Raw genomic sequence first — 25,009 nt, 5'->3', positions numbered from 1 at the left:
CCCTCTTTTTATTTTGTTTTGTTTTGTTTTTTTGAGACAGGGTCTTCCCCCTGTTGCCCAGGCTGGGGTGCAGTGGGGCAATCATAGGTCCCTGCAGCCTCGTCCTCCCGGGCTCAAGTGATCCTCCTGCCTCAGCCTCCTGCATAGCTGTGACTATAGGCAGATGCCATCATACATGGCTAATTCTTGTATTTTTTTGTAGGGATGCGGTCACACTATGTTGCCCAGGCTGGTCTCGAACTCTTGGGTTCAAGTGATCCTCCCACCTTGGCCTCCCAAAGTATTGAGATTATAGACCTGAGCCACTGCCCTCAGCCATGTATTATAAACTGATAGACGTGTACATAGATGTCCGCATCCTAATTCCCAGGATCTGTGCATAGGTTACCTTGCATGGCTGAAGGGACTTTGCCCATGTGACTGAGATAGGGAGATTATCCCAGTTATTTGGGTGAGCTCGATGGAATCACAAGAGTATTTGTGAGAAGGAGGCAGGAGGAGCAGTCAGTGATGGAGACGGGAAGATGGAAGCAGAGCTTGGGGTGATGGGGCCACCTGTCAAAGAACGAGTGTGGCCTCTAGAAGCTGGAAAAGGCAAGAAAAACATTCTCCCCGAGAGCCTCCAGAAGCGATGCAATCCTGCTGACAGTTCGATTTCAGTTCTGTGAAACCCATTTTGGATTTCTGCCCTCCAAAACTGCAAGATAATAAATGTGTGCTGTTTTAAGCCACCACATTTTTAGTAATTTGTTAACAGCAGCAATAGGAAACTAATATAATAGCACATCCACAGGCCCAGACGCATCTCACAACACAGTGCTGGAAACACCATACACACACACACACATACACACACACAGCCTATCTGTTGGGTCTTCCTGTTTCTGCCCAAAATATCGCCTTGCACAACCACGCCCAGCAGGTGCTCCATACGTTTGTGACTGCGTGCCTGTTTTGCGTTGAGCACAACCTTTTCCTGGGGGAAAACGCCTCCTATCCAGCACCAACATGAGACTTTCTTTAAGCCCAGTACAGGGCCAACACCTCTGCAGACTGGGGCCGCATCAGCACGTGCCCAGGCCTAAACCCCACTTCTGGAGCACGGAGGCCTCGGGCCTCCCCACCAAGCTGGCTCCTCTGGCGCTCTGAATCTTGCTGGGCTCTGGGGCACTTTGCTTTCCGGCTCCAGGTCTCAAGAATCCTCTCCTCTCCACCTGGCAGGACATGGGGAAGAGTCCATGAGCGAGAGGCTGGGTGATGAGACGGGTCCATGCCGCAGCTCCATTTGACAGAGGGAGAAACTGAGGCCGAGAGAGGGGTTGCCGGGGGCCCAAGGCTCACAGGCTAGCCATTACAGTTGGGACCCCAGGGCTCCAGTAGATGGGGTGGTGGCCCCGGTGGAGGCGAAAGTCAGATTGGGGGGCGAGGCCCCAAACCTTCTAAGGATGACCCACAGCAATGAGTGGGAGGGGTCTGGAAAGGGGGCGGGGCCTAACTGGGAGAGGCTGAAACACCTAGAACAGGGGCGGGAATAGTAGTGTGGGCGGGGTCAGACCTGGGGGCGGGGCACACGTTAGAACAGGGGTGGAGCTTGCAATAAAGATCGGGAGCGGGACTCGCTGAGGCGCGAAAACTGGGCCAGGGGCGGAGCTTTGACCAGCGACTTGAGCGTGAAGGGGCGGGGCCCGCACGAAGGTGCGTCCTAGCTTGGAGGCGGGGCCTGGATGGGAGGGGCGGGGCCGAGGGCAGTATCCGGCCAGGTGAGAAGAGAATAACAGTCTGGCAAGCAGCTTCAGTGGCATCCACGGCACGAAATTGGGTGGGTACGCCAGGCACTTCCGGGTGAAACCGTGCGTATTTCCGGTTAATATGGCGGCGCCCAGTAGAGTCAGGTGCGGACGACTTTGTCCGTAGGAGCAGCGGCGGCTTGAGGACCCGGGGAGGTGAGATCCGCCCTATTCCGGCGCCCCTCTTCGGAGAGGAGGGAGAAGACTTGTTGCTAAGGAGACCAAAGGGCGGGCTTGTTGCTACGGAGGCGGGGCAGTGAGGTTGCTAAGAGACGGGACGCACGCATTGGAGATGGGGAAGTGGGGTTGTTGCCAAGGAGAGTGGGTGGGGCGTGTTGCTAGGGAGAAAGGAGGGGCTTATGACTTTGGGGAAGGGTCCTGTGGGTATGAGGGAAGGAAAAGGGGCTGTGGTTGAGTGGGCTGGGGGCAGAGTCGTTTGGGGTCATGGGGGGGCGCCGAGCTCCCCTAAAACGCCACCTTCTCAGCAGACCCTCAAGAATCGACCCATCAGGACGCCAGAGCTGCTTCAGCGGTGACCACCTTCTCCCCCTAACACGTTCTTCCCTTCTTCACAAACGGCCCATGTCAGACGAAGGCTCAAGAGGCAGCCGCCTGCCCCTGGCGCTGCCCCCGGCCTCCCAGGGTTGCTCTTCAGGGGGCGGCGGCGGCGGCGGGGGCGGCGGCGGCGGCGGCTCCTCGGCTGGGGGCTCGGGCAATTCCCGGCCCCCACGCAACCTCCAAGGCTTGCTGCAGATGGCCATCACCGCGGGCTCTGAAGAGCCAGACCCTCCTCCAGAACCCATGAGTGAGGAGGTAAAAGATGGGGACCCAAGAAGCTGGGGTGAGGGGCCTGGAGACAGATAGAGGTGCCTTGGGAAGTGTGACTTGGGGAGCCACAAGAAGACTAGGGTCTTCTTGGGTGGGTGGCAGGAGTCCAAGTGTGGAGGCATTGTAGGCTATAATTTGTGCTAGATGGGGTCGTCGTTGACTGAAGGTCAGATCTCAAGAGAGTGGGAGAGGGGGACATATCCTCTCCAGAGCCAGACCGACCTGGATTCAGCATTGTCCAGCTGTGTGACCTTGGATATATTACTTCATCTTTCTGAGTCTCAAGTTCTTCATTTACAAATTGATAATAATAATAACTATGGTATAGGGTAGTTCTGAGGTTCTACTTTAAGTAGGGCTGCACACAGTGTCCAGCATACAGACAGTGCTTCTGAAGACAGCAGTATGTTTTCATGAAGAGCACAGGCTCTGTAGTCGGAGTGCTTGTTTTTTTTTTTTTTTTTTGGTGGGGGGTAGGGGTGGGGGACACAGTCTCGGTTGGAGTGCAGAGGCGCAATCTCACTGCAACCTCTGCCTTCCCGGTTCAAACAATTATCATGCCTCAGCCTCCCTAGTAGCTGGGATTAGAGGCATGAGCCACCATGCCTGGCTAATTTTGGTATTTTTAGTAGAGAAGGGGTTTCACTATATTGGCCAGGCTGGTCTCGAACTCCCGGCCTCAAGTGATCCATCTGCCTCAGCCTCCCAAAGTGGTGAGATTACAGATGTGAGCCGCCACGCCCAGCCTAGACTGCTTGGGTTTGATTTCAGGCTTTGTCAATTGCTGACTGTGTGACCTTGGGTAAGTCTCAACCTTTCTGTGACTCAACTTTCTCGTCTGTGAAGTGGGGATAACAATAATAAATATACCTCATAGAGTTGTTTTGTAGATTAATAGGAATAGTTATTATATATAATGTTTAATTGGCAATTACTGTATACAGAGCATTATGCTAACCCACTTATGTACATGACGTCATTGAACCTTTACGACAGTGAGGCATGAAACAGGCACAGAAACATTAAATAGCTCACTCAAATTTACTTAGAACTGTGACTAAGGAGACCTCTGCTCCCCTCCCTCACCCCCCAAAATTCCAGCAGTCACTTATTAGCGCTCATCTCCTTTTTCTTTGAGATAGAGTCTCACTCTGTTGCCCCGGCTGGAGTGCAGTGGTGTGATCTCAGCTCATGCAACCTCTGTCTCTCAGGTTCAGGCAATTCCCTTTGCCTCAGCCTCCCGAGTAGGTGGGATTACAGGCATACGCCACCATGCCTGGCTAATTTTTGTATTTTTAGTAGAGACGGGGTTTCACCATGTTAGCCAGTCTGATCTCGAACTCCTGACCTCAGGTGATCGGCCTGCCCCAGCTTCTCAAAGTGCTCGATTACAGGCGTGAGCCACCGTGCCCGGCCTCATATTGTTGTAAGGCTTTATTCTGACAAGTCTCAAATTTATATCTCTAGGCCAGTGATCCTTCACTGGGGGTGATTTTTATTCCCCAGGGGACAATTGGTGTGGAAACATTCTTGGTTGTCACAACTGGAGGAAGGGGGATACTGGCATCCAGTGTGTGAAGGCCAGGGATGCTGCTAAGCATCCTGTGGTTCATGGGACGGACCACGGAGAACTATCTAGCTCAAAGTGTCAGTAAAGCTGAAGTTGGGAAATCCTGGTCCGGGCTGCACCTCCACCTGGGCTTCAGGCAGCTTCCTCAGTCTTTTGCCTTGGGTGTGTAATAGATCCCTCAAATTTGACACATTTGAAAATGAGCTGAAATCCCTGCTCTTCTCACCCCAAACCTGCTTTTCACACCATTTCTCCATCTTTTCCTGGTTGCTCAGAACAGAGACCTCGGAGTCATCCTTGACCTCTCTTTCTGTTACACCTCGTATCTCACTAAATCAAACGGGCTCTCTTTTCAAAATAAGTGCAGGGTCTGACCGTTTCTCCCCACTCCTCTCTCCTTCCCGCTCCACACCACCTTCTCTCCTGCCTGCTCCCAGCTGTAGCCTCCTGTTTCATATTCCTGCACCTGCCGTTGCCCCTCCTCCATCTGTTCTCAATCAACAGCAATGCAGGTGTCCCCGCTCCTCTGCTTAGAGCCCTCCGGCAGCTCCCACACCTATTCAGAGGGAAATCCCAGGTTTTTACAAAAGTTTGCAAGACCTAATATCACCTGCTCCCCTCCCCGCTCCCTTTCTCCTTGCTCACTCTGCCTCCACCACACTGGCCTCCTGGTGGTTCCCTCTGCCTGCAACCACTTCTAGATGTGGCCTGGCTCAGTCCCTCACCTACTGCTTTTCTCTCAAGTCGCCTCCCTGGGACCCTCAATGACCAACCCATTTCTTTTTCTTTTCTTTTTTTTTTTTTTTTAGAGACAAGGTCTCACTCACTGCAGCCTTAAATTCCTAGGCTCCAGCCATCCTCTCCACTCAGCTTTCTGAGTAACTGGGACCACAGGCATGCACCACCATGCCCAGCTAATTTAAAACTTTTTTTTTGTGGAGATGGGGTATCGCCATGTTACCCAGGCTGCTCTTAAATTCCTGGGCTCAAGTGATCCTCCTGCCTCAGCCTCCCAAAGTGCTGGGATTACAGGTGTGAGTCATCGCACCCGGCTCCGACCTGTTTAATTCTGTAGCCACAGTTCGGCACTCCAGATCCCCCACTGTGCTTAATCTTACTTAACCCAGAACGCTTATAATCTCACCATGTCAAATGCTACACTTTTGCTTATTTTCTTTATTGACTGTTCTTCAACCTGAATGTGAGCCCCACCCCCAGGGTAGGGGTTTCTGTCTGGCCCAGGGCTGCCTTTAGTACCTAGAAAAGTGTCTGTGAAAAAAATAGATGTTCAGTTGATTCTGTCGCCCAGGCTAGAATACAATATTGCGATCTCGGTTCACCTCAACCTCTGCCTCCCAGGTTCAAGTGATTCTCGTGCCTCAGCCTCCGGAGTAGCTGTGACTACAGGCTCGGACCATCATGCCCGGCTAACTTTTTGTAGTTTAGTAGAGATGGGGTTTCACCGTGTTGCCCAGGCTGGTCTCAAACTCCTGAGCTCAGGCAGTCTGCCCACCTTGACCTCCCAAAGTGGTGGGATTACAGGCGTGAGCCACAGCGCCCAGCCAATATTTGTTGACTGAAGGAACATCAGCCCTCAGTTGGCTGTCTTTATTAATGGCTGTTCCTTTTTAATTAATGACTGATCTTCTTTCTTCCTCGCCTTGGTCCCCAGAGGCGTCAGTGGTTGCAGGAGGCCATGTCGGCTGCCTTCCGAGGCCAGCGGGAGGAGGTGGAGCAGATGAAGAGCTGCCTCCGAGTGCTGTCACAGCCCATGCCTCCCACTGCTGGGGAGGCTGAGCAGGCAGCCGACCAGCAAGAGCGAGAGGGGGCCCTGGAGCTGCTGGCCGACCTGTGTGAGAACATGGACAATGCCGCAGGTACCCCACTTCCCCCACCGGGACGTCCTGCCTCTCTGTACATGTCCTGCTGCCTCTCAGCTCTTGCCCCTACTCTTGGGGATCACACCATCAGCCTCCCTGCTGCCCTCTCACCATCAGCCTCTTTGCCTCCATTGCCATAAGGAGCAAGGCTCTTCCTCGCCCTCATGGCAGGTGGGGTCCCCCACTTCCCTGATCAGTTCTGAGATGGCTGTTTCTCTCCTAGTCCTCTGGGTGTCCACTGCCACTCCCCAGAGTACAAGAGAGAAAGTGGCATGGGTGGGGTGGCAGAGAAGGCCTCTCCGGGGCGACGTTTGATCAGAGACCTGAAGTGAGGTGCGAGTTGTGGGATGATCTCTGGGAAAAGCATTGCAGACCGCGGGAACAGCCAGTGCAAAGGCCCTGAGGCCAGAGCGCGCCTGGTGTGTTCAGGAACAGCAGCCAGGCCCTTGAGGCAGAGTAGAGTGAGTGAGGGGCCAGGCGTAGGAAACAGCGTGGGGGTGGGCAGGGCCTTGCAGACCGAGTTAAACGCTGTTTTACCGCAAGCAGCAGAGCTGACAGAAGGTTTGAGGAGAGCCCCCTTCCATTTGGAGGGGTTGTGTGGTGTAGCCATTGAGGGTGTGGATTTGGGGTGTCACTTCCTTGGTTCATAGTTCAGGCTATGCTGCTACATGGCAGTCTGGTTTGGGCAGGTCCTGGTGACTTCCTCTTGTACACAGGCTTGTGAGGATGGGCTGAGAGAAACCCCCAGGCCCGCACAACCCCAGGCACAGAGTACACGTAACATGTCAGGCATGGGAGTCAGGTGTCTTCATTTTGGACAGGGGCTGAACAGCGTTTGTGAAGCCCTCCTCTGTGAGTGCATTTAGTGCCCTGAGAACACCCGCAGTGCAGTTGCCACCCCCCAGCTTACTTCTCCCCAGTGTTTCCCAGTCTTAACCCGGCAGAGAACTCCCGCTCCAGTCCACAGGATGGCTTTTAACGACTTTGCTCTTTCATTCATTTTTTGCTTGTTCAGGAAATATCTGTTGAGCAGCTGCTGTGTGCTAAGCACTGTGCTGAGTGTCCAATCACAGCAGCAGCAATTTTACACCTTATTAGTAATCAAATGAGAACGAAAGCCAAAGATACCACTTCTTCCCTGGCCTAGGTGCCGTCTCTGTATATAAATATAAATATATATGTGTATCTTTTCTGTTTTAATGAGGATGCGCAGTGCTGATGAAGGTGGGCTGAGGGGAACATCCTCCCACATGGCCGTTTCTACCACTTACTGTCAATTCACAGTGTTGTGCAACACCACCTCTATTTCCGGAACTTTTCCATTGCCCACAAAGGAGACCCAGCACCCATTAGGCAGGCCCTCCCCCGGTCCCCTGGCAACAACTAATCGGTGTTTTGGGTCTATGAATTTGCCCATTCTGGACATTTCATATAGATGCCTATAACATGTGACCTTTTGTGTCTGGCTGATTGTGCTAAAGGCGTGCCCATGTTGTGGTGTGTGTCCGAGCTTTATTCCTTTTTTTTTTTTTTTTTAGTCAGTCTGCCAGGCTGGAGTGCAGTGGTGCAATCTCAGCTCACTGCAACTTCCACCTGCTGGGTTTCAGTGATTCTCATACCTCAGCCTCCCAAACAGCTGGGATTACAGGTGCGTGCCATCAGGCCTGGCTAATTTTTTTTTTTTCCTGAGACGGAGTCTTACCCTGTCGCCCAGGCTGGAGTGCAATGGCGCAATCTCAGCTCACTGCAACCTCTGCTTCCTGGGTTCAAACAATTCTCCTGCCTTGCCCTTCCGAGTAGCTGGGATTATAGGCGCCCGCCACCACGCCCAGCTAATTTTTCTATTTTTAGTAGAGATGGGGTTTCACCATGTTGGCTAGGCTGGTCTGGAACTCCTGACCTCATGATGCACCCGCCTCGGCCTCCCAAAGTGCTGGGATTACAGTCATGAGCCACCGTGCCTGGCCAGGCCTGGCATTTTTGTATTTTTAGTAGCAACGGGGTTTTGCTATGTTACCCAGGCTGGTCTGGAACTCCTGGACTCAAGTGATCTGCCCACCTTGTCCTCCCAAAGTGCTGGAATTATAGGCTTGAGCCACCACGCCCAGCTGCTTCATTCCTTTTTATGGCTGAGTAATACTCCATTGTATGGCTAGAGCAGTTTTTATTTATCTCTTTATCCTTTAAGGACATTTGGGTCATTTGTGAATGATGCTGCCATGAACCTGAGTGTGTAAGTATCTGAGTCCCTACTTTTGGTTCTCTTGAGTCTGTACCTTGGTGTGGAATTGCTCGGTCACGGAATCTGTGTTTCACTTTTTGAGCAACGGCTACGCTCTCCAGTGCCACTTTATTTATAAAAACCGGAGGTGGGCTGTGGTTTGCTGACCCTGGGGACATTCAGATTGTCACAAAAACCAGGATCAGTCCTGGCATTTAGTAGTCTGGAGCCTGGGGCCCTAATGCCCCAAGTGCCGATGGAATCGAGTTGTACTGGGCTTGGAGGGACCTCTGGTTGGGTGTTTGGAGAGAACCAGGTCCCTGTGGGAGCCAGCCTGGCTCTTCCGGCCTTAGCAGCTGTGGTAGTCGGCTTAGGGCCACCTTAGCCAAGCACCACAGACTACTGGCTTTAAAAACAGAAATGTATTTTCTCACGGCTTTGGAGGCTAGAAGTCTGAGATCAGGGTGTGGGCAGGGCTGGTTTCTCCTGAGCCCCTCTCTCCTTGGCTTGCAGAAGGCATTTTTTGTGTCCTCCCTCCATGTTGTCCCCCTGTGGGTGTCTGTGTTCTCATCTTCTCTTATCAGGACAGCAGTCAGATTGCAGTAGGGCCCACCCTGAGGACTTCATTTTACCTGAATTATCTCTTTGAAGATCCCATCTCCAAGAACAGTCACATTCCAAGGTCCTGGGGGTCAGAGCATCAACCCATGCATTTTGGGGGGCACAGTTCAGTCCCTAACATCTGGCCTCTCTCTGCTCCCCTCTGTGGCACAGACTTCTGCCAGCTGTCGGGCATGCACCTGCTGGTGGGCCGGTACCTGGAGGCGGGGGCTGCGGGGCTGCGGTGGCGGGCGGCACAGCTCATCGGCACGTGCAGCCAGAACGTGGCAGCCATCCAGGAGCAGGTGCTGGGCCTGGGCGCCCTGCGTAAGCTGCTGCGGCTGCTGGACCGCGACGCCTGCGACACAGTGCGCGTCAAGGCCCTCTTCGCCATCTCCTGTGAGTGTCCGGGTGGGGCTGGGGGCAGGGGTGCTGGGGGGGTGTCGGGTGGGCCCTCGGGATCTGCTGGGGCAGAGGGAGAGGCATCGCCTTCACTCGTTTATTCCCATGCTTGTTGGGCCTCTGGCCACTGAGTGCTGCAGGCAGAGTGAGTGCTGCACTCGGCCAAACCCCTGGCCAGCCACGAAGCAGACATGACCACTTTGGGAGGAGACTGCCCGGCCCTCAGCGTGAACGCTTTGCACGCAGCAGTTTTTCAGCTGGGCACTGTTCACACTGGGGCTGGTTCACTCTCTCAGGGGCCATCCTATGTACTACAGGACATTGAGCAGTATCTAGTGGGTGGCCTCCATGCCATGGAGAGATACTGTCACCCCACCTACCACAGCGCAGATGCCCCCAGATGTCATAGAAAGCCCTATGGTCAGAACCCCTGCTGTACATGAATTATTCTTATTATTTTCTTTTTTTTTTTTTTGAGACGGAGTCTCGCTCTGTCGCCCAGGCTGGAGTGCAGTGGCCGGATCTCAGCTCACTGCAAGCTCCACCTCCCGGGTTTACGCCATTCTCCTGCCTCAGCCTCCTGAGTAGCTGGGACTACAGGCGCCCGCCACCTCGCCCGGCTAAGTTTTCGCATTTTTTAGTAGAGACGGGGTTTCACCGTGTCAGCCAGGATGGTCTCGATCTCCTGACCTCGTGATCCGCCCGTCTCAGCCTCCCAAAGTGCTGGGATTACAGGCTTGAGCCACCGCGCCCGGCTTATTATTTTCTTTTAAATTTAACCTATATAGAGACAGGACTTGCTTTGTTACCCAGGCTGGTCTTGAACTCCTAGCCTCAAGGGATCCTCCCGCCTTGGCCTCTGAAAGTGTTGAGATTACAGGTGTGATCCACCATGTCCAGCCACAAATTCTTTTTATCCTAATGGCCTGTGAAGTGGGACCGTTTGCATCCTCATTTGACAGGGGAAGAAACTGAGGTGTGGGCAGAGGGACATGGCCAGGTTTGTGCAGCTCCACAGGGCAGAGCTGGCCAGGACTCCCCCATGCACTGCCTCCTGGGACACAGGGGCCAGGTCAGGGCCAGGGATGGGACAAAAACCAACATCTGTGGGGCAGTTTCTCCATGCCAGGTGTTGCTTGGCTGAATCCTTATGCACACCTGCTGAAGTTGGGCTCACTGGGGGTCTGGAGAGGACACACAGAACCAGGGTCCCAGCCCGGGGAGCTCTTCGTGTGTGCTGGATGCCTGCCTGCATGTGCTGCACTAGCGCCCCCACTGGGCTGTTTCCTTTTATTTTCCCTGACAGCTTTATTGAGATGTAATTCACAGGCCACACAATTCATCCTTTTAAAGTGTGTAACTTGGCCGGGCGCGGTGGCTCAAGCCTGTAATCCCAGCACTTTGGGAGGCCGAGATGGGTGGATCACGGGGTCAGGAGATCAAGACCATCCTGGCTAACACAGTGAAACCCCGTCTCTACTTAAAAAATACGAAAAACTAGCCGGGCGAGGTGGCGGGCGCCTGTAGTCCCAGCCACTCGGGAGGCTGAGGCAGGAGAATGGCGTAAACCTGGGAGGCGGAGCTTGCAGTGAGCTGAGATCCGGCCATTGCACTCCAGCCCCGGTGACAGAGCGAGACTCCATCTCAAAAAAAAAATAAATAAATAAAAATAAAATAAAGTGTGTAACTTAGTACTTTTGGCCAGGCATGGTGGCTCACATCTGGAATCCCCACAGTTTGGGAGGCCGAGGCAGGAGAATTGCTCAAGCCCAGGGGTTTGAGACCAGCCTGGGCAACATAGGGAAACCCCTGTCTCTACAAAAATTAAAAAATTAGCTGGATCTGGTGGTGCGTGACTGTAACTCCAGCTACTCAGGAGACTGAGGTTGTAGGATCACCTGAGCCTGGGAAGTTGAGGCTGCAGTGAGCCATGATTGCACCTCCAGCCTGCGTGACAGAGCAAGACCTGTCTGAAAACAAACAATAAAACCAAAAAACAACATAGTACTTAGTATATTCACAGTGTTGTGCAGCCATCATCACTCTCTAATTTTAGATGAGATCAGGCACGTTCGGGTGGTATGGCTGTCGGCAGTCACTAATTTCAGAACATTTTCTTTTTTTCTGTCTTTCCTTTTTTTTTTTTGAGACGGAGTCTGGCTCTGTCGCCCAGGCTGGAGTGCAGTGGCCGGATCTCAGCTCACTGCAAGCTCCGCCTCCCGGGTTCACGCCATTCTCCGGCCTCAGCCTCCCGAGTAGCTGGGACTACAGGCGCCGCCACCTCGCCTGGCTAGTTTTTTGTATTTCTTACTAGAGGCGGGGTTTCACCGTGTTAGCCAGGATGGTCTCGATCTCCCAACCTCGTGATCCGCCCGTCTCGGCCTCCCAAAGTGCTGGGATTACAGGCTTGAGCCACCGCGCCCGGCCTCCTTTTTTTTTTTTTTTTTTTGAGACAGAGTCTCACTCTTGTCACCCAGGCTGGAGTGCAATGGCGTGATCTTGGCTCACTGCAACCTCCTCCTCTCAGGTTCAAGCAATTCTCCTGCCTCAGCCTCTCAAGTAGCTGGGATTACAGGCGCCTGCCACCACGCCTGGCTAATTTTTGTATTTTTAGTAGAGACTGGGTTTCACCATGTTAGCCAGGCTGGTCTCAAACTCCTGACCTCAGGCAATCCACCTGCCTTAGCCTCCCAAAGTGCTGGGATTACAGGTGTGAGCCACTGCGCCTGGCCAAAATTTCAGAACATTTTCATCCTCTCCCCCAGGCAGAAATTCTGTACCCGTTAAGCAATCAGTCGGCATCCATCCTCTCCCCCAGCCCCTGTAACATGAATCTACTTACTGCCTCTAAGGATATCCGTCTCCGGGACATTTGTACAAATGGAATCCCACACTCTGAGGCCTTTTGTGCCCGGCTCCTTTCATACAGCGCAAGGTCCCCGAGTGGTGGCGGGTGGCAGTGCCACTGGCTCCTTTTGTACAGTGCGAGGTCCCCGAGTGGTGGCGGGGGTGGCAGTGCCACTGGCTCCTTTCATACCATGCAAGGTCCCCGAGTGGTGGCGGGGGTGGCAGTGCCACTGGCTCCTTTTGTACAGTGCGAGGTCCCCAAGTGGTGGCGGGTGGCAGTGCCACTGGCTCCTTTCATACAGTGCGAGGTCCCCGAGTGGTGGCGGGTGGCAGTGCCACTGGCTCCTTTNCCACTGGCTCCTTTCATACAGCGCGAGGTCCCCGAGTGGTGGCGGGGGTGGCAGTGCTGTGCTCTTTCTTGCGGCTGAATGTGTCCTGTTGCGTGGGTCCACCATGCCCTTCCTCTCCTTCCGCCTGTCTGCTGACAGTCCCTGGTTTCCATCTCTCTCTGGGCTCTCGTGCTCCTGTGGACATGGCTGCACAGGTCTTTTCATTGACATTTGTTTTCCGTTCTCTTGAGCGTATACCTAGCAGTGGAGCTCCTGGGTCATATTGTAACTCTGCATTTAATCTGTCCGAGGTTGGCTTTTTTCCTTTCTTTTTTTGTTTTTTGAGATGGAGTCTCGCTCTGTTGCCCAGGCTGGAGTGCAGTGGCGCAATCTCGGCTCACTGCAACCTCCACCTCCCTGGTTCAAGGGATTCCTCTGCCTCAGCCTCCCAAGTAGCTGGGTTTACAGGCACACACCACCATGCCTGGCTAATTTTTTTTTTTTTGTATTTTTAGTAGAGGTGGGGTTTCACCATGTTGGCCAGGCTGGTCTCAAACTCCTGACCTCAGATGATCCACCAGCCTCAGCCTCCCTAAGTGCTGGGATTATAGGTGTGAGCCCCCGTGCCTGGCCTGAGGTTGGCTATTTTTTTAACTCCAGCAGCCTATGTGGTCATTGAAATGGGGATTGCGAGGGGGGTCCAACACCCCCTTTCTCTCCCTCACCCCCATGTATCCTGAGCCCTGGAATCAGTGTTGTGTTCCCGGCAGATGGTGGCCCCAGCCATGCAGAGGCTGGGAGGAGAACAGGGAGGATTTGGGTAGGAGGAGATTCCGAAAGAAGGAAGCATTCTGATGAGGTGAGGAAAGGAGCTTTGGAGGAGGTGGCACTTGGAAAGTCGCAGCCAAAACCAGGGAGATAGAGGGACCGACAGACATGGGGGCAGCTTGGCCACAAAGGGCAGAGAGAAGGACATGGTGTCCCTGAGGGCCAGAGCAGGGTAGAGAGGGGCTGGCAGAGTTTTCTTCCAACAGCTTACATTAAAAAAGAAGTCTTGCCGGGCGCGGTGGCTCACGCCTGTAATCCCAGCACTTTGGTAGGCCGAGGCGGGCAGATCACGAGATCAAGAGATTAAGGCCACCCTGGCTAACACGGTGAAACCCCGTCTCTACTAAATATACAAAAAATTAGCCGGACATGGTGGCGGGTGCCTGTAGTCCCAGCNCACCTCACCATCTTTCTCCGCCTCTGCTTCTATCTTGTCTTTTCCTTGACCCAGCGTCCTGTAAGTGCAGATCACAAGGTCAGGAGATCGAGACCATCCTGGCCAACATGGTGAAACCCCATCTCTGCTAAAAATACAAAAATTAGGACATGGTGGCGGGTGCCTGTAGTCCCAGCTACTCGGGAGGCTGAGGCAGGAGAGTGACGTGTACCCAGGGGGCGGAGCTTGCAGTCAGCTGAGATCGTGTCACTGCACTCCAGTCTGGGTGACAGAGTGAGACCTTGTCTCAAAAAAAAAAAAAGTCATTACATATTTTAAAAAATCTGTGAGACAGTCACGTCATTCACCAGGTACAAAAGAGTACATAGCAAACGGTCCCTGTCCTCAAACCTGGTCCCCATTCCAGAGAAAACCACTGTCATGCCAGTTTCTGCTTCCAGAGATTTTGATAAATCTGTAAGGACAAATGTGGGTGTGTGTGGTGTGTATGTGTAGTGGGTGTGTGGTGCATGTGTAGGGTGTGTATGGTGTGTATGTGGGGTATATGGTGTGTCGTATGTATGGAGCGTGTACATGGGGTGTGTGGTTGTGTGGTATAGATGTGGAGGTGTGTGTGGTATGGGGAGTGTGTGTGTATGTGTGTGGGATGTGTGTGCTGGGGGTGTGTATGTATATGTGTGGGGCACGTGCAGTGTGTGGGGTATATGGGGTGCATTTGGGGTGTGTATGTGTGGTGCGTATGTGTGGTGTATGGATGTGCATGGGGTGTGTGGGATGTGTGTATGTGGTGGGTGTATACAGGGTGTGTGGTGTGTGCATATGTGGAGTGTGCCGTGTGTGGTATGTGCACACATAGACACACAGATTCATCTCTTTTCCTCGGATGTGCATGGCTGGGGCGGACCATCCTGACTGTTGCACACCTTGACCTGCCTCTGTCCTTTTTTCTGAAGCCACAGTAGCTTATCTTTCCCCTTCCTGTGGGTTAGGAATGCAGGAGTGGCCCCCATCAAGGAGGGCTGCTTCTGGCTTTGTGTCTTCATGAGGTTGTGGTCAGCCGTGAGCCGGGCCGCGTTACCCGAAGGTCTGACTGCACTCAGCCCTGTGCGCTGCACCTCGTTAATCCCTCACAATCCTCCTCCGAGGGAGGGGTGCCAGAGATGGGCTTCCACCGTGGCTTGCCCCGGGGCTAGCAGAGTTTTACTGGCTGTTGGCAAGAAGCTCGGGCTGCTTGAGCGACCTCAGCACATGGTGGTTGGCTTCCCCAACGAAAACTGTCCATGACGCAGGGCAAGAGCTCTGGGAGCTCGGATGCCCTTTTTTTTTTTTTTTTGCTTGGGGGTAAAATTCGCATGAAAATGTTAAAGTATACGATTCAGTGGCATCTGTCCTTTTTTTTTGGTGGCTGCAGGGTATGCCATTGTGTGGCTGTCCAGTACCATTACCGGAGTTCCGTGCTGGGAGCCACTTGCAGACTACATCCCCTCAGCTCCCGCTGCCCGAGGCGGCAGTGCCCCTGCCCTTGCCAGCAGGACAGGAGGGGATGGACTCGCTCCCCCTCTGTTGAGCCACTCCAAAGTGGTCCCTTGTTACGGTCTACCAGAATGGCACATTTATTACAATCGAAGAACCTGCATGCACACAGCATTGTCATGCAGAGTCCACAGCTGACACCGGGGCTCACTCTTGATATTGTACATACTGTGGGTTTGGACAACTGTATCATGACATGGATCCCCCCCCGTAGTATTATACAGAGGAATTTCACTGCCCTACAGATCCTCTGAGCTCCAGCTAGTCATCCCACCCCCGAGCTTTTTACTGTCTCCATAGTTTTGCCTTTTCCAGAATGTCATATACTTGGAACCATGCAATCTGCAGCCTTTTCAGACTGGCTTCTTTGGCTTAGTAATCTGCTTTTAAGGTTCCTCCATGTCTTTTCCTGGCTTGATAGCTCATTTCTTTTTAGCGCTGAATAAGCGTAACTTTTTTTAAGGGAGATGTGTGGGCTGCAGTGATGACTTTGGCTTTCTCTCCAAAAATGACGGCAGCCACACTGTGATCCCTGCCCCCAACTGCTGCACAGAGAAGAGGGTGAATGTGGCGAGGGGGGGTGGAAGGTGGGCGGTGAGCCAGGGGGTTATGGCGATAACCTAGGCAGGAGATCAAGGTTGTGGTAGGGAGCAGTGGTTCTCAAACGGGGGCAATCATGTCCTCCACAGGATATTTAGACAAATGTCTGGAGACATTTTTAGTTGTCACAGCTGGGAGAGAGGGACTATTGGCATCTACTGGGTAGAGGCCAGGGATGCTGCTCAACATCCTGCAATGCACAGGACGGGCCTCCCAATCCAGAATGATCTGGCCCCAGATACCAACCGTGCCCAGGTGGAAAAACCCTGGCGTAAAGGGGACAGGTCTCTCCTGGGTATATTTTGAAGGCAGAGCTGACAGGCCTCGCTTACAGATTGAATGAGAGAAGTCTTCGCGTTTTCCACTCCCTGCATGCCTGTTCTCTTTTCTTTCCCTAATTAAATAACATTTGGCCAGGCGCGGTGACTCACGCCTATCATCTCAGCATTTTGGGCGGCTGAGACAGGTGGATCACTTGAGGCCAGGAGCTCAAGACCAGCCTGGCCAACATAGTGACAGTCCGTCTCTACTAAAAATACCAAAAAATTAGCCAGGTGTGGTGGGGCATGCCTGTAATCCCAGCTACTCGGTAGGTTGAGGCATAAAAATTGCTTGAACCGGCCGGGCGCGGTGGCACAAGCCTGTAATCCCAGCACTTTGGGAGGCCGAGGCGGGTGGATCACGAGGTCAGGAGATCGAGACCATCCTGGCTAACACGGTGAAACCCCGTCTCTACTAAAAATACAAAAAAACTAGCCGGGCGAGGTGGCGGGCGCCTGTAGTCCCAGCTACTCGGAGGCTGAGGCGGGAGAATGGTGTGAACCCGGGAGGCGGAACTTGCAGTGAGTGCAGATCGTGCCACTGCACTCCAGCCTGGGCGACACAGCGAGAGTCCGTCTCAAAAAAAAAAAAAAAATTGCTTGAACCCAGGAGACATATGTCACAGTGAGCCAACTGCCACTGCACTCCAGCCTGGGTGACAGAGTGAGACTCTGTCTCAAAAAAATACATAAATAAAATAAAATAAAATAAAATAAAATAAATATTTAACCCAATCTGTCCAAACTATTATAATTTCAATGTGTGATTAACATGGAATATTAATGAGACACTTTATATTTTTTGCCATGCTAAGTCTTCAAAACCTAGTGTGTGCATTTTACAAATAAAGCACATCACAACTCAGATGTGAGTTTTCAGTGGTGGTGTGGAGTGTACCAGAGCAACAACGTTGTGTATGTTTTTCTTTTTGGTTTTCTCTTTTTGTGTGTGTGAGATGGAGTTTCGCTCTTTTTGCTCAGGCTGGAGTGTAATGGTGTGATCTCAGCTCACTGCAACCTCCACCTCCCAGGTTCAAATGATTCTCCTGCCTCAGCCTCCCTGGTAGCTGGGATTAGAGGCGCCTGCCACCATGCCTGGCTAATTTTTTATTTTTAGTAGAGATGGGGTTTCACCATGTTGGCTAGGCTGGTCTTGAACTCCTGACCTCAAGTGATCTGCCCACCTTGGCCTCCCAAAGTGCTGGGATTACAGGCGTGAGCCACCGCGCCTGGTCAACGTTGTGTTTACTAGAGAATATTTTACACTGTTTCAGTTTTTCATTTTAAGTTTAAATGAATTGAACTTAAATGAAATGAACAACTATTTTCCTTAGTTGCACTGGCCACATATCAGGTGTTTAGTGGCCACAAGCTACTAGTGGCTTCTGTTCTTCTTGGGCAGCCCAGACCTAGAGCTTACCAAGGAGCGAGCACCTTACTGGAGGTGCCCCCCAAAGGTCAGTTCTCATCCTGCTGGGAGGCCTTCCAGAGTTCTCATTGCCCTCTGGATAAAGGTCATGCATGCTGTGTAGCCTGGCTCTTTTGGGCCTCAGTTTCCTCATCTGTAAAATAGAATTCTGAAAGCCCACCCTCCAGGATAATTGTGAGGATTAAAAAGATGGCCGGGCGCGGTGGCTCACGCCTGTAATTCCAGCACTTTGGGAGGCCGAGGCGGGCGCATCATGAGGTCAGGAGATGGAGACCATCCTGCCTAATGCAGTGAAACCCCATCTCTACTAAAAATACAAAAAAAAAAAAAAATTAGCTGGGCGTGGTGGCGGGCACCTGTAGTCCCAGCTACTCCAGAGGCTGAGGCGGGAGAATGGCGTGAACCTGGGAGGCGAAGGTTGCAGTGAGCTGAGATCACGCCACAGCACTCAAGCCTGGGCAAAGAGTGAGACTCCGTCTCAAAAAAAAAAAAAAAAAAAAGATGATGTGGACTGGACACGGTGGCTCATACCTGTAATGCCAGCACTTTGGGAGGCTGAGGTGGGTGGATTATGAGGTCTGGAGTTCAAGACCAGCCAAGCCAATATGGTGAAACTCTGTCTTTACTCAAAATACAAAAATTAGCGGGATGTAGTGGTGCACGCCTATAATCGCAGCTCCTTGGGATTCTGAGCCAGGAGAATGGCTTGAACCCAGGAGGCGGAGGTTGCAGTGAGCCGAGATCTTGCCGTTGCACTCTAGCCTGGGCAATAGAGTGAGACTCTGTCTCAAAAAAAAAAAAAAAAAAAAAATGATGCGGCTGGGCACAGTGGCTCACGCTTGTAATCCCAGCACTTTGAGAGGCCCAGGCGGGTGGATCACTTTAGGCCAGAAGCTTGAGACCAACCTGGCCAATGTGGTGGAACCCTATCTCTACTATAAATACAAAAATTAGCTGGGTGTGGTGGCAGGTTACTGTAATCCCAGCTACTTGGGAGGCTGAGGCTGAAGAATAGCTTGAACCAGGGAGCAGAGGTTGCAGTGAGCCAGATCACTCCACTGCACACTCCAGCCTGGGCAACAGAACAAGACTGCATCTCAAAATGAATAAATAAGTAAGTAAATAAATAAAATTAAAAAATAAAAAGAGATGATGCTTCCATCAGTGGAGGAATGGATAAAACGTGGTATATCCATACAATGGAATATTATTCAGCCATGAAAAGGAATGAAGTGTCGATACCACTTATAACATGAATGGATCTGGAAAACACCATGCTGAGTGAAAGCAGTCAGACACAAAAGGTCACATATTTTATGAACACATTTCTATCAACTGTCTGGGACAGGTAAATCCACAGAGGCGGAAAGCATGTCTGTGGTTGCAGGGCCCAGGGGGAGGGGAAATTGGGAATGACTGCTCATAGGTACGGGGTTTCCTCTGGGGGTGATGAACATTTCCTAGAGTTAGTGGCGATGGTTATACAGCCCTGTGAATATCTTTAAAAGACTGAACTGTGTGGATTGTGAATTATGTCTCAAAAACATACTTCAAAAAAAGATGATGCTTGCATATGCCGGCCCTTGGCAAGTAATGATGGTGGTGGTTCGTGGTGATGATGATGGTGATGATGACTGACAATGAATATATTGTTAATGGTGGTGGTGATGGTGGTGGTGATGGTGATAGTGGTGATGATGGTGGTAGTGATGGAGGTGATGGTGAGATGGTGGTGATGGTGGTGGTGGTGATGGTGATGGTGGTGATGATGGTAGTGGTGATGGTAGTGATGGAGGTGATGGTGAGATAGTAATGGTGGTGTTGGTGATGGTGGTAGTGATGGAGGTGATGGTGAGATGGTAATGGTGGTGTTGGTGATGGTGGTAGTGATGGAGGTGATGGTGGTAATGGTGGTGATGGTGGTAATGATGGAGGCGATGGTGATGGTGGTGATAGTGATGGTGGTGGTGAGGATGGTGATAGAGATGGTGATGGTGGTGATGGTGGTGATGATGGTGATGATGGTGGTGAGGATGGTGATAGAGATGGTGGTGATGGTGGTGGTGAGGATGGTGGTGATGGTGGTGATGATGGTGGCGATGGTGGTGAGGATGGTGATAGAGATGGTGGTGATGGTGGTGGTGAGGATGGTGGTGATGGTGGTGATGATGGTGGCGATGGTGGTGAGGATGGTGATAGAGATGGTGGTGGCAATGATGGTGATGGTGGTGGTGGTGAGGATGGTGGTGGTGGTGATGATGGTGGTGATGGTGATGATGGTGGTGAGGATGATGGTGATGGTGGTGATGATGGTGATGGTGGTGAGGATCGTGATAGAGATGGTGGTGGTGATGATGGTGGTGGTGGTGAGGATGGTGGTGATGGTGGTGAGGATGGTGATGGTGATGATGGTGATGGTGGTGGTGGTGAGGATGGTGGTGATGGTGGTGATGGTGGTGGTGGTCGTGATGATAGTGGTGATGATAGTTCAGGACTCTGTCCCCCTCTCCTAGGTCTGGTCCGAGAGCAGGAGGCTGGGCTGCTGCAGTTCCTCCGCCTGGACGGCTTCTCTGTGTTGATGCGGGCCATGCAGCAGCAGGTGCAGAAGCTCAAGGTCAAATCGGCATTTCTGCTGCAGAACCTGCTGGTGGGCCACCCCGAACACAAAGGTGTGGCAGCCCTTGAGTGAGGGCAGGAGTGGGGAGCAGATGCCCTGGGGTGGGTGCAGGTGTGGGAGCAGGGGAGGAACAGGCATCCCGGGGAGGGCATAGGAGATGGGTGGGGCTGCCCCTCTGACCCCTGCAGCCCTCCCGCCAGGGACCCTGTGCTCCATGGGGATGGTCCAGCAGCTGGTGGCCCTGGTGCGGACAGAGCACAGCCCCTTCCACGAGCACGTGCTTGGAGCCCTGTGCAGGTACTTTGGCTCCTTGAGAGGATGGGGCCTGGGGTGGGTGCCCCATGGTGGGGGTGGCTCAGGAATCAGCCCGTAGGGACTCAGGAGTCAGGACCTTCCCTGTGGAGAGGAAGGGTGTGGGGCCAGAAAGAAGTAGGAGTCAGGGAGCCTCAGTTTCCTCACCAGTAGGGCTGGCACAGAGGCCTGGGGGAGGGAGAGAGGCTTTTGTACACGCCCCCACCAGTGAATTAGTGTCTAATCAGATGATGCTGGAGCTCTGAACAGCATACCAGAGTTGACACACATCAGGTCCTATGCTGAGCCCCTCAGCACCACCCTGGGCCAGGAGCAGCGTGAGGTCCGTTCTGCAGATGGGGAAACGGAGGCCCATTGTGGGGCAGCGACTTCTCTGGTCTCCTGAGTGAGCCAGGGGACGGGGCGGGCGATAGGGTGGGGTCAGTGAGGCCTCTAGAGAGAGGTCCTAAGGGTTGCTCTTATGTCCCTCACAGCCTGGTGACAGACTTCCCGCAGGGCGTGCGCGAGTGTCGGGAGCCAGAACTGGGCCTGGAGGAGCTTCTCCGCCACCGCTGTCAGCTGCTGCAGCAGCATGAGGAGTACCAGGTATATGGGGAGGGGACGGGGTGCAAGGAGGACCAGGTGTGAGGGGCAGGGGACAGGGGCTCCAGGAGGACCAGGTGTGTGGGGAGGGGATGGGGTTCAAAGAGGATCATGTGCCGGGGGAGGGGACAGCAGCTCCAGAAGGGCCGGGTGAGCTGGGGAAGGGACAGGGTGTGAGGAGGATCAGGTGTGAGGGGGAGGGGCCTGGGGGTGAGGAATTCCCCAGGTTAGACCAAGTGTGGTAGTAGGGACCCTAGTAGGGGCAGAGCCAGCCAGTCCTTGCCCTTGGGGGCTCTTGGGTCCTCTGGTTCAGGCTTTCATTTGCGTTCTTGTGCGTTTCACTCATCCTGCATTCAGCAGACATTTATTTCATGCCTAGCATTCGTCCCGTGCTGTGTCAGAGTAGGAGAGACAGCAAGGAGACAGGAGCTCTGAGACTGTTAAAGGGTTGACCAAGTCACTGAATTATTATCTAAATTACCTAATACAGTTGTTTATATTAAATAAATGTAAATTAAATATAATATCACTCAAATGTCTTAATGATTAACTATTTCCTTAAATTGACAAGATATAATTGCCATTTCTAATCAGATGATGCTGGAGCTCTGAACAGCACACCAGAGTTGACACATATCAGGCCCTGTGCTGAGCCCCTCAGCACCCACCCTGGGCCAGGGGCAGCATGAGGTCCGTTCTGCAGAGGGGAAACAGAGGCCCATTGTGGGGCAGTGACTTGCCCGGGCTCCTGAGTGAGCCAGGGGATGGGGCGGGCGATAGGGTGGGGTCAGAGAGGCCTCTAGAGGGAGGTCCTAAGGGCTGCTCTTAGGGTGACAAGATATAATTGCCATTATAATGGCAAATAATAAACAGTTATTTTAGGTAAATAACAAGTGACAAATAACAAGTCATCAGATATTTAATTAAATAGATAAGGGGCAAATAACTCATTTGATAACTAGATAAGTAACAAATGCTAAATCACAACTAATTAAAATTCAGATACTTAATTGATTAAGTAATGTATTACTTTATTGAAGCGAATGAATCAATGCTGGTGCTTCAGCAAAGCCGAGCTTAGCAAACGCACCCACCTCCTTGGGACATTCTATTCTATTGAGTTCATTCCTGTGTAGACACTGTGAAGTGTCTGTACATATTGAGAATGTACTACATGGCCGGGCATGGTGGTTCACGCCTGTAATCCCAGCACTTTGGGAGGCTGAGGTGGGCGAATCATGAGGTCAGGAGTTCGAGACCAGCCTGGCCAACATGGTAAAACCCCATCTCTACTAAAAACACAAAAAATTAGCTGGGCGTAGTGGCAGGCGCCTGTAATCCCAGCTACTCAGGAGGCTGAGGCAGGAGAATCGCTTGAACCCGGGAGGCAGAGGTTCCAGTGAGCCAAGATGTGCCACTGCACTCCAGCCTGGGCGACAGAGCGAGACTCCGTCTCAAAAAAAAAAAAAAATAGTGTACTACATAAGAAGTTTTGACTTATGTATATACCCGTGGAAACATTGAAATTAAATTTATAATAGATTTTACTAATGCTTTCTGAGTGGGTTCTGTAGTCACATGGTTGAAAATACAAGACCCACAGGAGGGTAAACAGTGAAAAGTCTCTTTCCTGCCCCTCCCTCTAGCTACCCAGTTGCTCAGGTGTCCTTCCTAAGATATTAGGTGCACACGAACAAAGGTGCATACGAATTCTCCTTTTTCTCTGTGTTATCTAAAATAAGCCCGCCACGCTGTGATGGCTGTTCTGCCCCTTGCTCTGCGGGCATTGCATGTCTCGCTTGCGGCTCTTTTATTTTGCAGCTGTACAGTGCGGATGGCCTCTTTTTTGTAGTGTGGTTATGCAGGTTGTTTCTACACTCTCACTGTGACAAACACTGCTAAAAGAATAACCTTTTGTATATGTTATTTCATATGTCTGTAGAACAATTTCTACGAGGGAAATGGCTGGGGTCAGGTATGTTAAAGGGTTAAGGGCCATTTCATTAGCTATCACGAAGCTCCTCTCCACAGAAGTTCAACCATTGACACTCCAGTCATAAGGGTGCCCAACTCCCCAAATCTTGGTCAGGATAAAGTGGCCTCGATGAACCATTTGACCTTTTTTCAAGCCGACTGTTGAAAAGTAGTACTCCAGGCCGGGCGTGGTGGCTCAAGCCTGTAATCCCAGCACTTTGGGAGGCCGAGACGGGCGGATCACAAGGTCAGGAGATCGAGACCATCCTGGCGAACACGGGGAAACCCCGTCTCTACTGAAAAATACAAAAAACTAGCCGGGCGAGGTGGTGGGCGCCTGTAGTCCCAGCTACTTGGGAGGCTGAGGCAGGAGAATGGCGTAAACCCGGGAGGCGGAGCTTGCAGTGAGCTGAGATCCGGCCACTGCACTCCAGCCTGGGCAGCAGAGCGGGACTCCGTCTCAAAAAAAAAAAAAAGAAAAGAAAAGAAAAGTAGTACTCCAGTCCAGTTTACATTTCTCCCATGAGTGAAATTTGGCATCTTTTCTCTTTCTTGTGAACTGTTTGTTCTCATCCTTTGCCCACTTATCTATTTATTGGGTGATGGTTTTTGCGAAGGATTTTTTTAAGCTCTTTAAGTGTTAAGTATATTAGCCATTTGTGCTATGAATCACAAATATTTTTCCCCAACCTCGTTTTCTTTCTGTTTTTTTTTTTTTTTTGCCCTGGGAGTATCTTTTATATTACGTAGTTTAACCTGTCAGTGCTTTCTTTCATGGTTTCTGGGGTTTGTATCTGTAGAAAGTTTTGAACAGTGGTCAATATCTGGGAGTTAGAAAGAGCCCAAGAGTGCTGATATGAGGCAGACCAATGGAGTGAGACGAGTCTGGGGGACCTCGGGTTCTAGTTCAAGTAGTTCAGACACCAGTGTGAAGACAGTGAATCATGGATCTGAGCAGTGATTAGAGAACTCTAACCTCTGGTGGCGGGGGTGGGTGGTGGCCAGGAGAGAAGAGGAGTCACCTCTGGGTGCCAAGAATGTTGGAGGCAGGGTCTGGCCTCTGCACTCAGGCCGCTTGCTCCCTGCCCCTGCCCAATCCAGGAGGAGCTGGAGTTCTGCGAAAAGCTGCTACAGACCTGTTTCTCCAGCCCGACGGACGACAGCATGGATCGGTGAAACCGGGTGGCTTCTTGCCCCTTTCTCCGTGGGAACCCCAGGCCTCTTGCCTCCCTCCCCACCTACAAGGCCCTCTCCCAAGGGATTGCACGGCCTAGGTGCCTGGACCCAGGGCGTGCCAGCCTGTCTCTGTGCAGTCCCTGGAAGGGCCGCTGAGAAAGGCACCAGCTCCTTGGATCCCACCTCCCATGCTCTCACTCTTATCCCCGTTCTCTTGTCCACACAGCTCTTCCAATAAAGGTGTTTCTCTTCCTTCTCCTCCTCCTTCACTGCCGCCTTTGTCACCTCCTTTGGAGGGTGCATGGGGGACGGGAGGAGGGGCACGAGTTTAAGGGAGTTGGGGAGCCACTGGAGGAATAATAAAAGTGTTGCTGTTTATCATCTACAGAGCCATTGTGTCATTTAATCTTCCCTGCCTTTCCTGAGCAAGAGTGCGTGGGACATCTGTCCTTTTTCGGCCACCTGGCAAACCTGAATTCTAGGTTTGAGGAATTTCCCAGGTTAGACATCTAAATCTTCCCTAGGGTAGCCGCCATTTCCCCTCCCAGCATCCTTTGCTGTAGGGTAGTCATGTGACATTAGCTCCACAAATCAGAACTCTCCCTGGGAATATGTTTCGTACACCAATCAGAATCCACTGGTGGTCTAGCTCCTCTACCAATCAGAGCCCGCCGGTCTTCGGGCCAAGAGCTGGCGGCTTAGATACCCACGCCCAGGTTCCGTTCTGAACTCTTAAGTGTGATCCACCCTCCTTGGCCTCCCGAACTGCTGGGATTA

The 25,009-nt window shown here is 52.2% G+C and overlaps 1 protein-coding gene across 2 annotated transcripts; it reads left to right on the top strand.

Annotated features, from left to right (window-relative positions):
- The first annotated feature begins 1,598 nt into the window (after positions 1-1,598).
- Positions 1,599-24,615, top strand: HSPBP1 (HSPA (Hsp70) binding protein 1). Of its 2 annotated transcripts, XM_025367247.1 has the most exons (8): positions 1,599-1,943; positions 2,276-2,600; positions 5,858-6,062; positions 9,061-9,285; positions 20,085-20,240; positions 20,389-20,485; positions 20,974-21,085; positions 24,158-24,615. In XM_025367247.1, the coding sequence occupies exons 2-8, from the start codon at positions 2,370-2,372 to the stop codon at positions 24,230-24,232; spliced, it is 1,101 nt and encodes a 366-aa protein (XP_025223032.1). In that variant the 5' UTR covers positions 1,599-1,943; positions 2,276-2,369; the 3' UTR covers positions 24,233-24,615. The 2 variants fall into 2 exon arrangements, with proteins under 2 accessions (XP_025223032.1, XP_025223031.1); XM_025367246.1 differs by lacking the exon at positions 1,599-1,943 and having other exon boundaries at positions 2,121-2,600; positions 24,158-24,613.
- Positions 24,616-25,009: the final 394 nt, after the last annotated feature.

The sequence above is a fragment of the Theropithecus gelada genome, chromosome 19, assembly GCF_003255815.1.
Source record: "Theropithecus gelada isolate Dixy chromosome 19, Tgel_1.0, whole genome shotgun sequence".
In the NCBI taxonomy this organism is placed as follows: Eukaryota; Metazoa; Chordata; class Mammalia; order Primates; family Cercopithecidae; genus Theropithecus; species Theropithecus gelada.
The sequence above is the reverse complement of the archived record's forward strand: the minus strand, read 5'-3'. Positions and strand labels throughout refer to the sequence as shown.

What these genes read in the sequence shown, in the direction of transcription:
- HSPBP1 (XM_025367246.1), top strand. Translation starts at nt 2,232, where the DNA reads ATGGGGGGGCGCCGAGCTCCCCTAAAACGCCACCTTCTCAGCAGACCC. An exon ending in GAACATGGACAATGCCGCAG is followed by an intron (nt 6,063 to 9,060) that starts GTACCCCACTTC and finishes TCTGTGGCACAG; the next exon opens with ACTTCTGCCAGCTGTCGGGC. An exon ending in GTGCTTGGAGCCCTGTGCAG is followed by an intron (nt 20,486 to 20,973) that starts GTACTTTGGCTC and finishes TGTCCCTCACAG; the next exon opens with CCTGGTGACAGACTTCCCGC.